The sequence below is a fragment of the Podarcis gaigeae genome (genome assembly GCF_964106915.1).
Source record: "Podarcis gaigeae genome assembly, chromosome: 8".
Classification (NCBI taxonomy): Eukaryota; Metazoa; Chordata; class Lepidosauria; order Squamata; family Lacertidae; genus Podarcis; species Podarcis gaigeae.
The window spans coordinates 34,067,608-34,083,003 of record NC_139684.1 but is presented as its reverse complement, the minus strand read 5'-3'; the positions used below and the strand labels follow the sequence as shown (position 1 = coordinate 34,083,003).

The window sequence follows — 15,396 nt, the reverse complement described above, 5'->3', positions numbered from 1 at the left end:
AATTGTTATTAATCTAGATAATAGATTAAGTTGTCAAATAACATTCATCATTTGTGATTTACAGTTTCGTAGGGAGAACATGCTACAGGTTTTAATTCTCCTCTTCCTCTCCAGTTTACAGAACTATGATGGGGCTAATTTTAAATTCCCTAAAAGCATTTTTAAAAACCCAAGCATTTCCATCACTGTCACTTTGGCTCAGTTCAAACATCAGGTCCAACCATGGTTTGCACGAATAGTGCTGCGAAGTTCAAAACATGGTTTAAAAATAACCCTTCTGGATCAAGCCAAAGGCTAATTTAGTCCAGCATCCTGCTTTTGACAGCAACAAGTCAGGTGCCTTTGAAAAGCCAAGTACCAGACAATGAGGGGAATAACTCTCTCCCACTGGTGTTCCCCAGCAAATGAGGTTCAGATACATGCTGCCTCTGATGCTGAAGGAGGCATATAACCATCATGATGAGTAGCAATGTATAGCTTCCCCTGTGGATTCCCCCCCCCCTTAAAACTTTTGAAATTATGCTTTTGGAAGCTCATCTGTGGTGCCGCCCCTGCCCCCAATTTATGTAGTTACAGCTGGTGCCATCTCTTTTTGCTTTTCAACAGGAGCTGAAAACATGGTTGTTTACATAGGCATTTACAGGATGTTAGCATCTAGACTGAGTGCTAAGTTGTAGTTTGGCAGTGTTGATCAATTGGCTTGCTTTACCTGCCCATTGTTTTACTGTGATTATGTTGATTGTACCCTGTTGTCACTGGGATCACTTGTGATGAAGGTCCAGTGAGAAATCTTCAGTGGATAAATACATTTAAAACTGCTTGCTTGGTTTTGTCTCTCTCTCAGCACTCTACTTCACTTGTTTACTCTTCACAAGTTCCCTGTGCCTTCTGTAGCCTCTGAAGGCAGAGTGGTGGTCACAACCATGGTTTGTCAATCCACACATCATGCCAAAACTTTGTTGGTTAGTCAGCCATGGATTCCAATTCTTGTTAGCCAACTGAAGAGCATGGTTTGGCAATTCTGACATCACTGTAATCCATAGTTTAATGTCCTTAACTATGGCTTGTAATGATTTCTGAACCAATCCTGAGCATAAGACTATGCAAGATCTGGCCATTGGTGTGGGGTGGAATTTCCCCCCAGTGCTTTCTTTTTACCATGGAAAGTGTTCGATTGCTTAAGATCAACAGTAACAATGAATAGATGTCAATGGCAAATACAAAATTTGGTAAGCTTGTCAATTTCAAAAATTTGTTACTTTGCTTACTAAAATAAACATGTTGAATTAGATCACCCTATGTTGTGAATTGCTCTGTGCAAATTACCCAAATTTTCAAAGGAATGTTTTCCTTTCCCCCCACCCCTGGAAAACCAGCATGACTGGCTCTGGCCTGTTGTTAGCAAATCAAAGAGGCAACTCTGACAGCAAAACAAGAAGGATCAATATATTAGTGTAGTCAAGCAAAAATCCCACTCCACTTTGTAACCACAACATTTTAACAGTTAAACAATTCTTACAGCCATTCAGATGTCGGCTTATTCTAAGTGCTTTCTGCCCCTTTAACTCTGCAGGGGTGATGTTGGTAGACTTAAGACTGAGTCAATTTGTGGTTACTAACAACTATAAAGGAAAATGTTTTATTTTATTTGATGTTATGTTTCCTCTAAATCCCAGAATGACTATACAATGAATGGGCTGGAGAAAACTTTTAAACAAATGAGTACATGCATTTAGTGGTTCGGTGATGTATTTGGTTTTAGAAGAAAAATCACATCATTCTCCAGGTTTGAAATCCAGCCAAAATTATGACCAGGGAACTTAAAGAAAGCTTATAGAAAGCATTCAAAGCTCAACTAGTCCACAGTTGCCGATCCAGGCCACATTAAGCAATATGTGAATTTCTCACATATGAACTCTGTATGAATACATGTAACAGTAACCAGTTCTTCCTACCACATTCCACTCTCTAGTGGAATATATGCAGGCATTCAACACAAAAAAACCACCCCAGGCTTATAAATAACCATGCACTGGCCCAGTTAAGACAAGCAAGCAAGAAGAGGTATGAATGAGCTTTTTGGTCACTCATGCAAGCACTTTATCCCTACATTAGGAGTGGGGAACCTTTGGCCCTCCAGACTATGCTGAACGAAAACTCTCCATCAGTGCTTGTAGACATGGCTGATGACCAGGGGTGGTGGAAGTTATTGTTCAGCAACACCTCATGCGCCAAATGTTCCCCATACCTGCCTTACATGATGTGCCTGAATACAATGCAGAAGAATTCAATGTACCATAGCTTCTCATGGCATCTTAATCAACAACTTTTGGTCCATGTTATACATTTAAAGCACATAGCTTCCCTCCAATAATCATGGGAACTGTAGTTTACCTCCCCCCAGAGCTACAATTCCCAGCAACCTTAGCAAACTCCAGTTTCCACAATTCTCTGGAGGAAGCCATCTGCTTTAAATGTATGGTTTGGATCTGCTACAAGTTTCAGAGCAAGACAGGATGCTTAAATGAACTGTACACACCCTCAGCCTCCTCCTCACACTCCTGGCCAAATTTGGAGGTCAAACACTGTACACATGCACTGAAGTGAAAATTAAATAAGGAAAGGAAAACAGAATATGGCAGGAGATCCCATCTTAGAACTCTTACATAATGTGCAACTTAGCACCAGCATTCTCCAAATATCAGCCCCCAATGTATCTTCCTGGAATTCTGACACTCACACACACACACATACATACACATACACCCCCCTGCTGAATGGATACACCCCCCCCCCTGCTGAATGGATCTCTGAGGAACAAATATCTTGAAATGAGGAGGAAATTGTTGTTAGAACCCATTTCTTGGAAAGACTGAAGTCAATCAAGTGTGATTCAGGGTGTCAAATGAGCATTTAATATAAAGGAGACGCCTCAAAATGTGCAAGTAATCAAAATTCAAAGGAAAATTATTCCCCCCAAAAATTGTTAAAATATTTGTTAAAGAGAAGAAAGGAGAGCAAAGTGTTAAAAAGAAGGGCTTGCATCATTCCACTAAATAGCAATCATTTGGGGAAGGAAATGGGTTACCTCACCCTTCGAGACATGACGCACACACCTCAACTATGTGGATCCTGAATCAGAGAGGCTTTGCCCCTTTACACCGAGCTGTTTATCAGATTTCAAAAGCTTCATGACTAGACCCCTGGTGCTTGCCAAGCAATTGTGAAAATTCACTGGCAGGGTGCAACTGGCACACAGACCAGTGTTACAAAGCCATGAGAATTTCTCTTTCCCTTTTCCAAGTAATTTAGGAACACACCCAACCCTCTTCATGAAAAGCCAAACATTCCCTCTTGGTATTTATCATGAATTATAACATTGTGAAGAGGATTCTGGATTGCCCAGCAGGAAACATTTTGCTTTAGCTGAAAAATAATAATTTAAAAAAATGAGATACAAATGCAGGACTTGTGAACACTTTCTACACTTCACAATCTGCTTCCCAAAACAATTTTACTGTCACTTCAGGTAAAAAAAATCAGTTGGTGCGATTCAATTCAGCAGGTGCATGATTAAATTTTCTGTACTCTGTGTCCAAATTCTATAACTCTGACAGACACACACACACCAGAAGAAAGAAAGAAAAAAGAGTTTTACAGCCTGACTTCCTAGACTGATATTGGTTTTACTGCTTGATAAATTTGTCCAAGATTCTTTCTGGCTCCTGGAAAGAATGCCACCAGCTTTATGAAGCCAACAAATGGGAAACAGCCAATATCCACATGGAAGAACAACAAAGAATAAATATACACCCAGAAAACAACACACTATATCCCAAGACAACAGAAAAGCACAACACAGCTATTTCTAACTACCACTTATTCTTCTAACATACAAGACCAAATGTGAATATAAAGTTGCATTTTAACTGCTTAACTAAACTGACTAAAAACATTTTGATCGACTTAAAAGGCAGCCCAGTTAAACTGGGAAAGTCCTTATGAAACCTCTTCTAAGATTATATGGGCTATGACACACATGTGCGTTAATAACAAAGTATTCTTTTAGCTTCTGAAATTTTCTTTTTTGTCCATATGTTTAGCTAAATCCAAGTTTTAACCCCTACGGCACACATGAAAATTGCTGAGAGCCTCAGCAACTGTATTTATCCTATTTATCTACATCCTTCAAGGAGCTCAATGGTTCTCTCTCCCTTCTCATTTAATCCTCAAAGAAACACTTTGAGGTAGGTTAGGTTGAGAGGGAGCGACTGGCCCAAGGTCACCCAGTGAGCTTCAAGGCTGAGTGGGAATTTGAACCCTGGTCTCGCAGGTCCTAGTCCAGCATTCTAATCATTCCACCACACGGGTAATGGACCACAATGACTTTTCAGCCAGCTGCAGCATTTGTTAACATCTAACATCTCATGGTGCACCACTAGATGTCAGTGGGAAAAGGACAAGCAGGGAATTAGCAACACAGCACTCTCCCTTCCTGTGGCTTCCAGCAATTGCCATTCAGCAGTATTGCTGCCTCCCAACTGTGGAGGCAAAGCATAGCCATCATGACTAGTAGCCATTAAGGGAATCAAGAGCCCTCTCCATGAATTTTTCTAATCCTCTTTTAAAGTCATCAAGGTTGGTGGCTGTTAAGTTGTGGGTGAACATATCAGACAACACAGCGATTCTTCAAACAGCTCTTGTTTATTCACAGGCCAGAACAGAACTGAACTGAAGGATTCAGCCAGCCTGCTTATATAGAGCTCCACTAGAACGCAACAGTAACCATTTTCTATAACTATCCAATCACTGAACGTCACTTTTGATATGTGGACCTGAACTATCTACAGTATCCCCCTGCTGGCCCAGGGTGAGAACTTCAGTACATAACAGTGGCCATCACTGCCGCCTGCAGAAATGAGTTCCATAGTTTAACTATGTGCTGCATAGATAAGTATACTTTAGTTTCCCTGTCTTGAATCTTCCAGTGTTGAGCTCCACTGGGTGTCCACGGCGTCTGCCTGATCAAAATGCACGTGTTGCAATCACATATACAAACCTTTGCCTTACCTGACGTGGAAGAGTCGGGTGGTCCTGCTTGTTTTGCGCTACAGCGATGCTCAGGACTACAATATGGGAGAGCGCTGAAACACTGCTGACAATCACAGCATCTCTCATTCCCAAGGGAAACATGGTATAAGCCGTGAAGATGATGAACAGAAAGAATGGCACCTGTTAAAAAGAAATGAGATCCTTGATGTTTTCCTAGCACCTGTCAAAAATTACGGAACAAATGATAGGTTTCAAGAGAACGACGGAAGCTGTGAAGGAACCAGTACTCAAAAACACTTTCAGGGAACTGGGTAAGAACAGCACAACTTCCACTTCTATAAATGGGTTAGGGAAACCACTGTGTTAATCAGAAACATAGGTAAAGGGCAGGTAAAAAAGGTGAAGGGACCCCTGACCAATAGGTCCAGTTGTGGCCGACTCTGGGGTTGTGGCGCTCATCTCAATTTATCGGCCGAGGGAGCCGGCGTACAACATAAGGGGCATGTGGCCAGCATGACTAAGCCGCTTCTGGCGAACCAGAGCAGCGCACGAAAATGCTGTTTACCTTCCCACCAGAGTGGTACCTATTTATCTACTTGCACTTTCGAACTGCTAGGTTGGCAGGAGCAGGGACCGAGCAACAGGAGCTCACTCAATTGTGGGGATTCAAACTGTGACCTTCTGACCAGCAAGCCCTAGGCTCAGTGGTTTAGACCACAGCGCCACCCGCATACAGGACAACAATCAATAAACTGGGACAAAGCCCCAGCAAGACAGAGGTACAGATAAAGGGTACTTCATCTATCTGAGGAGTTAGCATTCTGGATAGGGTTGCATTCCATCCAGTTATTCTTCTGATCTAATGGGCAGTGTATTAGAGGCCAAAGTATCTCACTGCACAGGGGTGGGGTGGGGGGCTTGCCTCCCCTCTTACCCCACCCTCCCATCTGCTCTCCAAAGATCCAGATAGATGTCTACTTTTACCATACCCAGGCATATACAGGAATGTTTTGTATATGTCCATTTCAGTCAACCAATCAAATCTTTCTGCCTGCTCTTTTCCCTCCCTTTCTATCTCCAGTTTGATGAAACATTTCTCCAAGGCACACCCACATCTGTAACTCTCAAGGGTGCCCCTAATTGCTCATAATCAAAGCAGCATTAATTTTGCAAATTGATGTCATAATTAAATGATTCCCCCCCCCCACTGCAGGTGATTAGCCATGCCCATTTGCATAATGAGCAGTGTCTGGGGATATTCAGACAGCCCCAGATTTGAAGGCAGTTGTGTTTTGTTTTAAAGCATGCATTTTTAAATGAGTGTATATAAACACAGCAGAAACACATTCCTTCCCAGAGCCAGTGGGCAAAATATTTGGACTTAAGACTAGAGAAACCCAGGTTGCAATCCTTGCTCACCCATGAGGCTCACTGGGTGACCTTTCATCAATGGCTCATGGGAGAGGTTAGATGAAGACATGCCATATCTTTAAAAAGCACATTCAAAATACAGTCCCCACCCCAAGCAGAATCCTGGAGACTGTAATGTACCCCCTTCAGAGAGTTACATTTCTCAACACCCTTAACGAACTACAGTTTCCAGGACTCTTTGGGGGGAATGTGCTTTAAAAATATGGGGTGCATGCAGCCCAAGATTTTGGAGGAAGCCTGACTCTATTCAATACCATGAGCAGCTTGGAGGAAGGAGCAGGTGACAGATCAATAGATAAAAATTAAAATACCTGTTCCCATGCAGCAAGTTGAGGTGTCTTCCCTGTGGCAAAAATGGAGACATATCCTATGGCCAGCAAGCAGATCCAAATCACAACAGCAAACAATTTCAGCCGACACCAAAAGAAGTATTCGAAATAAACCAGAACATACATGACTATGAAAATTATGAATGCTGTGCCGACTGTAATAAGGTAGGCAAGATGATCTCCCGGTGGCTAAAAAATAAAACAAAAGTCACCAAAACACACACCAGAGACTGTATGCGTGTTCTCATTCTTCCATAGCACAATCTCCCAACAGTCTAAACTTTTATAGGCATCAGAACTTCATAAACTAAAGCACACTAGCAACACAAGAAGCTCCCTATGTGTGACCTGGTATATTTGATCATCTACCCTAGAAGCAGAGAACCCTCTCTGTATGTTGTTGGGACTACAATTCCCATCATTCCTGGTCACAAGGGAAGGAAATTGTTTCAGTTCGAGACTATGAAATTTGAACTTTTCAAAACAATATGTGAATCAAAACATAGTTATCCTCTGAAATCCATACCTATCCAAATTCTGTGATGCTGTTATCCAGCCAACCAGTGTTTACAAATATATGCATATATAATGAGAAAGCATGAGAAAATGAAGGTATCAGTGCAAATAACGTACAAAACTGCACTATTTTATAGAAAATTGCTTTCAAAAATTTGCACTTTAGTCAAAATTGCATATAAAAATGTGTCTATTAGGGAATAGTACACATTTAAATGCTGTTGAATTTTCATATGGATTTTTTTTTTAATTGAAAAATTGCAAATTGCTTCAAAATGTGGAGAACTGAATTGACTATTGAAAAAATGAGAAACTGGGAGATCCTTCCATTTCTGCTTTGCAACTTTTAAACTGGAAATCCCACTGGCTCTGTTAGTGCAGCTTAGAACCTATCCCCCACTGCCGGGATAAAAGTATAACTCCTACTACAGCAACAAAACCTCACATTGTATAAATACTTCAAGTATTCACAACTTGGTACTCAGAAGCAATCCCTGCTGATAGTATTGTATTCTGGTAACAATTAGATTTAAGCTCGGTATTGGACTCTAAAGCTCCTTAGAAATGTGCAGCACCTTAGCAAATCCTCCCTCTCCCCCTGTGTACTGATCTCAGTTTTTCTAGGTGTTTTTGGCTGCTACGAATGAATGCACACTGACCTGAACTAGCACAACTGGAAAATGAAGCGTCTGGTGCCCCTCTTGCTACAGATCCCTTTTATAACCTAGAGCAAATTACTTCGGGACTTCATTCCAGAGCCCGAAGAGCAAGAACAGAGGCATCTATATCTACTCACATGCTGGGTGAGGAGAACGACGATGAGGGTCGCACAATAGGCAATGACGATGAAGAGCAGGAAGAAGAGGAGGGGATGCTGTTGGCTTGAGTAGCGGTACTTCTCGTACAAAGGATCTGTTATCTTGCAGCCTTCATTCTCGTTGAAGAAGTATTTGCCTTTCGCTGGCATCTTAATTCTGGCTGGGCCACGGTGGTGCCTCTCCCCCTCGCGATAGGCAAGGCAGGTCTGCACTGCTCCAAGTAGCCACCTCTGGTCAAGTAGCTGCTGGGTCTGCCTTGTTTGGCCACATCAGCAGACTCGCGCTCTGCGTTCGCATCTCTTCTTATAAGCATTAAGTCCTCCAGATCTCAGCATAAATTGGAAGAGAAGCACCCTCCTCCTCCTCCGCTCCCAAGCCATGTGCTACTCATCAACAGTTCCACACATGGTGTCCACCCCCCCCCCTTCTTCTTCCAGACTTGATTGCTATTTGTGCTGCGGATGGGAGGCTGCTTCTATTTCGCCGTGTTCATTCAAACATCTTGCACAAGCTGTCAGTTATTCCCTCAGATTACTGCTTTGTGGGGCAAACTGCAGAGGAAAGACAGAGAGAGATAGGGTTTTGTGCATTTTAAAAAATGTTTCAAGTATAGCAGGTGCGTCTTTGTCTAAGAAGAGTGCATGTTCCTCAGCCCCAATAAAGTAAATATTATTTAACAACAAGGGCAAAATACACACACCTTTCCTCCTCTCAGGATGAGTCACAACAACGATCCCTTTAAACATGATGCTCGTCTTATGGTAACAAAATACTGTAACATTGTTGTCAGCGAATGATTATTACTCAACCGTTTTTCTCCTGCAATATTCAGTATTGTAGTCCTTTTCATTCATCCTGCCATTATCCACCCCCACCCGCTCCAAGTACATTGTTAAAAGGTTCGTGGGAAATATTAGAGCAGCCTTGTATTTAACAAGTCACCCAGTAGTCACAGGCAACCAGCAATTCTATGCAGGCAAGGGATTAAGGCTACAAGAAGAGCCCAACTGGATCAGGCCAGTGGCCCATCTAGTCCAGCATCCTGTTCTCACAGTGGCCAACCAGATGCCCATGGGAAACCCGTAAGCAGGACCCGAGCACAAGAGCCCTCTCCCCTCCTGTGGTTTCCAGCAACTGGTATTCAGAGGAAAGTTGGACCAAGGCAAGTAGGTAAGTAGGTAAGCAAGTAGGTAAGTGGAGGAAGAAACTGATAATTCCATCCCTCCTCCACTTGGTGACTATGCTGGCCAAGGAGAACGATCAACCATGACAAGCAAATTGGTGGAAGAGGAATGCCCTCCACCAATTTGCTTGACTGGAGGCAAATGTTTTCACTAGCCAACTTAAGAAGCTATGCTAGCTGTGGAACATGATTGTTTTCTTCCTCTGAAGCCAAAAAGAAGAAGGGAGAAAACTTTGTGGTGAATTCCAAAGCTGCATTAGAGATGTCACCTGGTTAAAGAAATTTTGGCTGATGAATCATGTGGTTTTACGTCTATCCATTAATGTCTCTCTGTGTGTTGAAACAATAGTTTCGAATCAATGAAATAATTATTTTGGATGGTGTGTCATAGCAGACATAATCAACAAAAAGGCATTTATCCTGTGTTCAAGACAGGGGAGGATGCCTCTTCTGAGAAGGGGCTTTCCAGCTGCAGTTTTTCTAGTGTGCTGTTTTTAAGTATTAGTATTTGATAGAGAAAACTAATATGCATTTTAACTAAACTTAAATAATCGTTGAAGCCCTAGAAAGTACATTTATTTTGTTCTGACATTTCTATACTGTCCAGCCAACTGTGTCCTCACAACAGTTCACAATTTCATACTTTAACCATCTAGTTCTGTACTAGAAATTTAGGGGATGGACGGACTCTCTTCTATGGGATTAGCATTTAGTTCTAGGGCCCAATTCAAAGTACCCATGTTAGTGTTTATAGCCCTAAATGAATCAGACTGCAAATACTTGAAAAACCACCTCCTTCCCTACAGATGTCCTCAGGGGCTAAGACTGGTAGAGGGGCCCCTCTTGCTAGTTCCTCTACCCTCAGAGGTCAGATGATGGCAGCCTGGGAGGGGGAATTCTCTGGTGGCCCCAAAGTTGTGGAATTCTCTCCTCACAAAGGCTGGTCTGGTACCTTCATTATACAAATTTCAGCGAATACAGAAAACACACTTCTTGACCCTGGCTTTTGAAATAAATAATAGTAATAATTTTATTATTTATACCCCGTCCATCTGGCTGAGCTGCCCCAGCTACTCTGGGTGGCTTCCATAATAAAACATCAAACATTAAAAACTTCCCAATACAGGGACACATCCGAGATATTTAGGACCTCATTTATATGATTGCAGGTTGATTTAAACAGTTTCTAACATTGTGTTTTAATTGGTGTAATCAACCCTGGAACCTTAGAGTAAAGCCTGGGTAATTAATAGTAATAATAATGAGACACCTGAGAGGATATTTCTAGTATTATTTCCATTTACACAGTGAGCGAACTGAGGTTTTCCTAAAGTTACCCCGCAGTTTGTAACAAACCATCCCTGTACACAAAAGAGCGAGGCTGGTCCACTGGGTCTTACTCCCAAGACAGCATACACATGTGCATGTAGCCTACAGCACATTAAAATATTGAACCCAGTTCCTAGTCCACTAACAGTATTCTACTCTGATTGTAATTCTCTCCAGAATTAACATACATGTGCAGTTGACTCACAAGCCTAAAACCAGGATGGGTGGGGTTCCCCCCCCCCCCAAACACAGCTGTACCAGACATGAATAGCCAGACTTAAAAAACCCCGAAATATAAAACCTGAAGCTGACGGATGCAAACACTGGGAGCAAAATTACTTCCATGGCAACAGCAGCATTACATGAACAATGGACAATGAACAAATTACAGTTATCTAGTAATAACCAATGGCTTTCAAAAGTGGGTCAATATATGAAATCTAGTATCAGGAAAGACTTCCTATAGGAAGTAAGTGAACTATAGGGAGGGGGCAAAGGGAAAAAAGAGGGCTAAGCATGGCTTGGGAAGAACTTGAGGACTTGGTATTGTAACTGCAGCTGCTTTGGTACAAAGCATCCATCTCCATGGCACCCCTTGGCTCCAATTCAATAGGAAGAGAGCCCCAGAAGAAAACGGGTAAGCAAAACCAGATGTAGGCCAGTTATCTGCCAGTGATAAAATGGTTACTTAAAATATACAGGAGTACACAATGAGTCCTGCTGATGTTAGCAATGGTACCCAACAGGGAAAGTCCTAAAGGCTGAACCAATTGTTTTGAGGTTTAACTGAAAACAAAAGATCTTGGTCAGGACCCAGAAACCTAGTCTATGTGCACACAAAGATTTGGACAGTGGGGGTTTTGGCTCCCTCTTCCTCTCTGAATAATGAACTCTCATCCAGGAGTGCCCTTCAGATGTGGCTGGATTTCAACTCTCATCGCCCCTACCTAGAATGGTCAATGGTGTGTGATGGGAGCCCTGTTCCCCCTCCCAGAATGGTTTAACAATCCATCCTTCCTTCACAGGGAACTCTGAGAACTGTAGATCTGTGAAGGCAATAAGGGTCCCTTAAAAACTCTCAGCACCCTTAGTAGACTACAGCTTCTTTGGGGGAAGCCATGGCTGCCTAAAGCGGTATCATAGCGCTTTTCAAAGTGGGATGGTGTGGATGTGGCCATACACCCGGGATGTGTGTGGGGTCTCGGCATTAATCCTGGCATGTCTGGAGAGAGACGTCCCACACATGCATGTGTCTACTTCCTCCTCTGAGACAAATGAAGCTGTTGCAGGCAGAAGCACTTCCTGCCGTTGGGAGCTTCTTGACCTCAGACTATAGGAGCCCACACAACAGCTATTTATAACGAAGCAAGGATGAAGCAGACTGTACAGGGAGGGAGTCACCCGACTTGGTGAAATGTTTTGACATTTGATTAAAGCAAAGCCTTACTGACCTTCAGCAATAAAAAAAAGCCTTGATCTTCTTACAATGCCTTGTTTTTAGTTACCCAAAGGCTCATTTATCAACACTAAATTGAAAAGATGAAAGTAAGAGGCCTCCTTTGCCTCTGTCTCTGGGAATAGCCTCCTCCGACCCCCTTCACTCTTGACTCCTGCACCTGGGCACTCAAATAAGCAGTCCTACAATAGGCAAGGACAGATAATTAAGCAGACTGATTTCATACTTGAAAACAGGGGTGGGGAACCTTTTTTGGGCCCTGGTGGGAGAGATCTTTATCTTCTCCCCATCAGGCCAATGACAAGTGGGTGGTCCTACCCATTTGTCACAGTTGGCCAGCTGGGTGCAGGAGGAGACAGGGACCAAGCAGGATTGAACTCCTACTCATCAGCTGAGCTTCTCAAGGGAAGTCTCAGAGGTGGAGTTCACACATTACAGTAAACCATGATTAGCAGCTTACCATGAGAACCAGTGAGGTGGGTGTAGCGGTTGGGAGCACTGGACCAGGACCTGGGAGCCCAGGGTTCAAGTCCCCACTCATCCATGAAGCCCACTGGGTAACCTGGGGCTGTTCATCTCTCAGCCTAAGCTGCATCACAAGGCAGCTGTGTGAGGGTAAGATGGAAAATGGAAGGAGCACATGCACTACCTTGAGCTTACTGGAGAAGACGTGAGATGTAAACACAGTAAACAAATAATAAATAAAGCAAAGGAGGAGCAGGCTGCCATGAAGCTTGGCTTAGTGTAACACCTGAACCAAGGCTGTGGCTTTGAGTTTCTCCCTAATGAGCCATGACCAGAAAGAAAGAACAAACCTTGGACTCTGGGTTGTCCTTTTTCTGAACCCAGGGGACAAAACCCTCAGTAAAACCAATCAATCGATTTTCTTGCAATTAAATATACAGCTATTCTTGCACCACAGGGAGCTGTCATATTTCAGTATGCCACTGGCCTTCTCAAGACAATTCGCCCCCACATGCCTCGTATATTTGTCAGACAAAATACAATACTCCACAAGTTTTAATTTGATTTCCAGCCCACATTTGAATCCATTTATCACACCAAATATTTTCCCCGATCGACATAACCAGCTTCTACATGACTCACGCTGAATTTGACCCTCTGTGGCCCTCTTACATAACCCTTGCAGAGTGCCCCCTTGCGGAATCACCTGTTTGTCACACACAGAACCTGTATCTTCAACACCAGGGGAAAAAACTTTGACTCTGTTTAAAACACAAGGCACATAAGGACACAAGATGAGCTCTGTAGCATCAGGCCAAAGGCCCATCTAGTCCAGCATTCTATTCTCACAGAGGCCAAGCAGATGCCCCAATGGGAAGGTCACAAGAAACAATGCTCTCCCCACTGTGATTCCCTGCAACTGGTATTCAGAGGCACAATGCTTCCGATAGTGGAGGTTGAACACAGCTATTGTGGCTAGAAGCCACTGTGAGCCTTATCCTCCATCCAAGTTGGTGGCCATCGCTACCTCTTGTGGGAGTGAGTTCCACAGTTTAACTGTGGAACCTCATCAGGGTCTTGGACAATAACTTTTCCCTTTGCAAGTGCCCAATGATTGCTTTAGGCACAGCTGGCTTTTGACTGCAAGGCTCTGGAACCCACAAAAAACACAGAATCTCTCCTGATCCAATAAGGAAGGACTGAATGAAGAAACAGATTTTCGTTTACACAATGGGCACATACAGGAAATATGCAAAGATTGCTATGGGATGTTGAGGACTAAAAATAAATAAATGAAGTGTTGGTGCAGACACTGTAGCAGAGAAAAGCCAATCCAAATTTAACTGAAAGTAAAACAAAGAAAAGGAATTGTACTTTGCTAAGTTTAATCGTTCTCAGAAAAGCAGACGCTAACAGCTCATCTTTGCAGTCTATGGAGTAGACAGCAGGTCATCACACTTTATGCCTTTTTGTTTTCTTCAAATGCACTGTTGGTTTTCACAGGACTGGCAAAGCAGTGGTTCTACTTGTTTATAGGCAAAGGTTAATGCGGACCATAAAATTCTCATAAGAGGAGATCAAAAGGAAACACATCAGTCAAATGAAGAGATGTCCACAAATACATGATCTTCCTTCAGTTTTTTGGCTAGCCATTAAATTTACTGTAAAGAATGTATGTATGTATTTATATAAAATATCCTTTTTGTTCCGTTAGCTGAAAATCTCAGAAATTAAATACTGGTTGGGTTCACTCTAAAGCTAATCCATGGTTTGTTAAAAAACGATGGGTTACCTCACAAACAAACCATGGCTTGTTTCTCCAAAATTTCTATTTAATTTTTCAACTACTGGTTACCTCAAACCTTTTCAGCTCTGTGAATGTCTGGTGTGGGATCGCTAAGCAAGCCATGGTTGAAGATGGGTGCTGGGTTTGTATGTAATGAAAAACCATAGCTAAAGAAAACCAAGGTTTGTAAGCAGTAAACAACCCATAGTTAAACTGATGGGCAGGATTCACAAATAACACCAAGCCATGGTTTAAAACCATGGATTTGTTTTGTGCATGAACCTCAGCATTATATCACCATAAAGGGTTTTGTTTTGTTTTAATGGATTGGGGATCCCCACCTGCATTCCCAGGTGGGAAAAGGGGAGGAAAAGATGTGTAACTACTACAGAAAAATTAACCCGAGATGATGATTCTCCATGCACCATTTCACATTGTCTGCCACTTTATTGGTAACCAGTAACTGGGAATTCATAATCACACACCTAACTACAAATTAGAGATATGTTGTTGTTGTTTAGTCGTTTAGTCGTGTCTGACTCATCGTGACCCCATGGACCAGAGCACGCCAGGCACTTCTGTCTTCCACTGCCTCCCGCAGTTTCGTCAAACTCATGCTGGTAGCTTCGAGAACACTATCCAACCATCTCATCCTCTGTCGTCCCCTTCTCCTTGTGCACTCCATCTTTCCCAACATTAGGGTCTTTTCCAGGGAGTCTTCTCTTCTCATGAGGTGGCCAAAGTATTGGAGTCTCAGCTTCAGGATCTGTCCTTCCAGTGAGCACTCAGGGCTGATTTCCTTAAGAATGGAGAGGTTTGATCTTCTTGCAGTCCATGGGACTCTCAAGAGTCTCCTCCAGCACCATAATTCAAAAGCATCAATTCTTCGGTGATCAGCCTTCTTTATGGTCCATTAGAGATACATTACAAATTAGAGATATATTTCCACACAAAAAAGCAAGCACAAAGAACAAAAAAATAATAATTAGAGAGCACACAACTAAATGTGTTGTATATTTCATAAGCAGCCA

General features: G+C 42.6%; 1 protein-coding gene across 12 annotated transcripts in view; it reads right to left on the bottom strand.

The window, feature by feature from the left end:
• ADCY7 (adenylate cyclase 7) overlaps positions 1 to 15,396 on the bottom strand; it is a 90,943-nt gene that overhangs the window by 38,047 nt on the left and 37,500 nt on the right. For 9 of the 12 annotated variants that reach the window (XR_014567089.1, XR_014567090.1, XR_014567091.1 and 6 more), the window contains exons 2-4: positions 8,125 to 8,697; positions 6,795 to 7,001; positions 5,071 to 5,232 (exon numbers count right to left, since the gene is read on the bottom strand). Coding sequence is in view for 8 of the 12 variants with exons in the window: in XM_083750467.1 (XP_083606593.1) it covers positions 5,071 to 5,232; positions 6,795 to 7,001; positions 8,125 to 8,295 (540 nt within the window). In the remaining 4 variants the exon portion in view is untranslated. The remainder of the gene's footprint in view (positions 1 to 5,070; positions 5,233 to 6,794; positions 7,002 to 8,124; positions 8,698 to 15,396) is intronic. The other 3 variants (XM_083750470.1, XM_083750471.1, XM_083750472.1) reach the window with 2 other exon arrangements.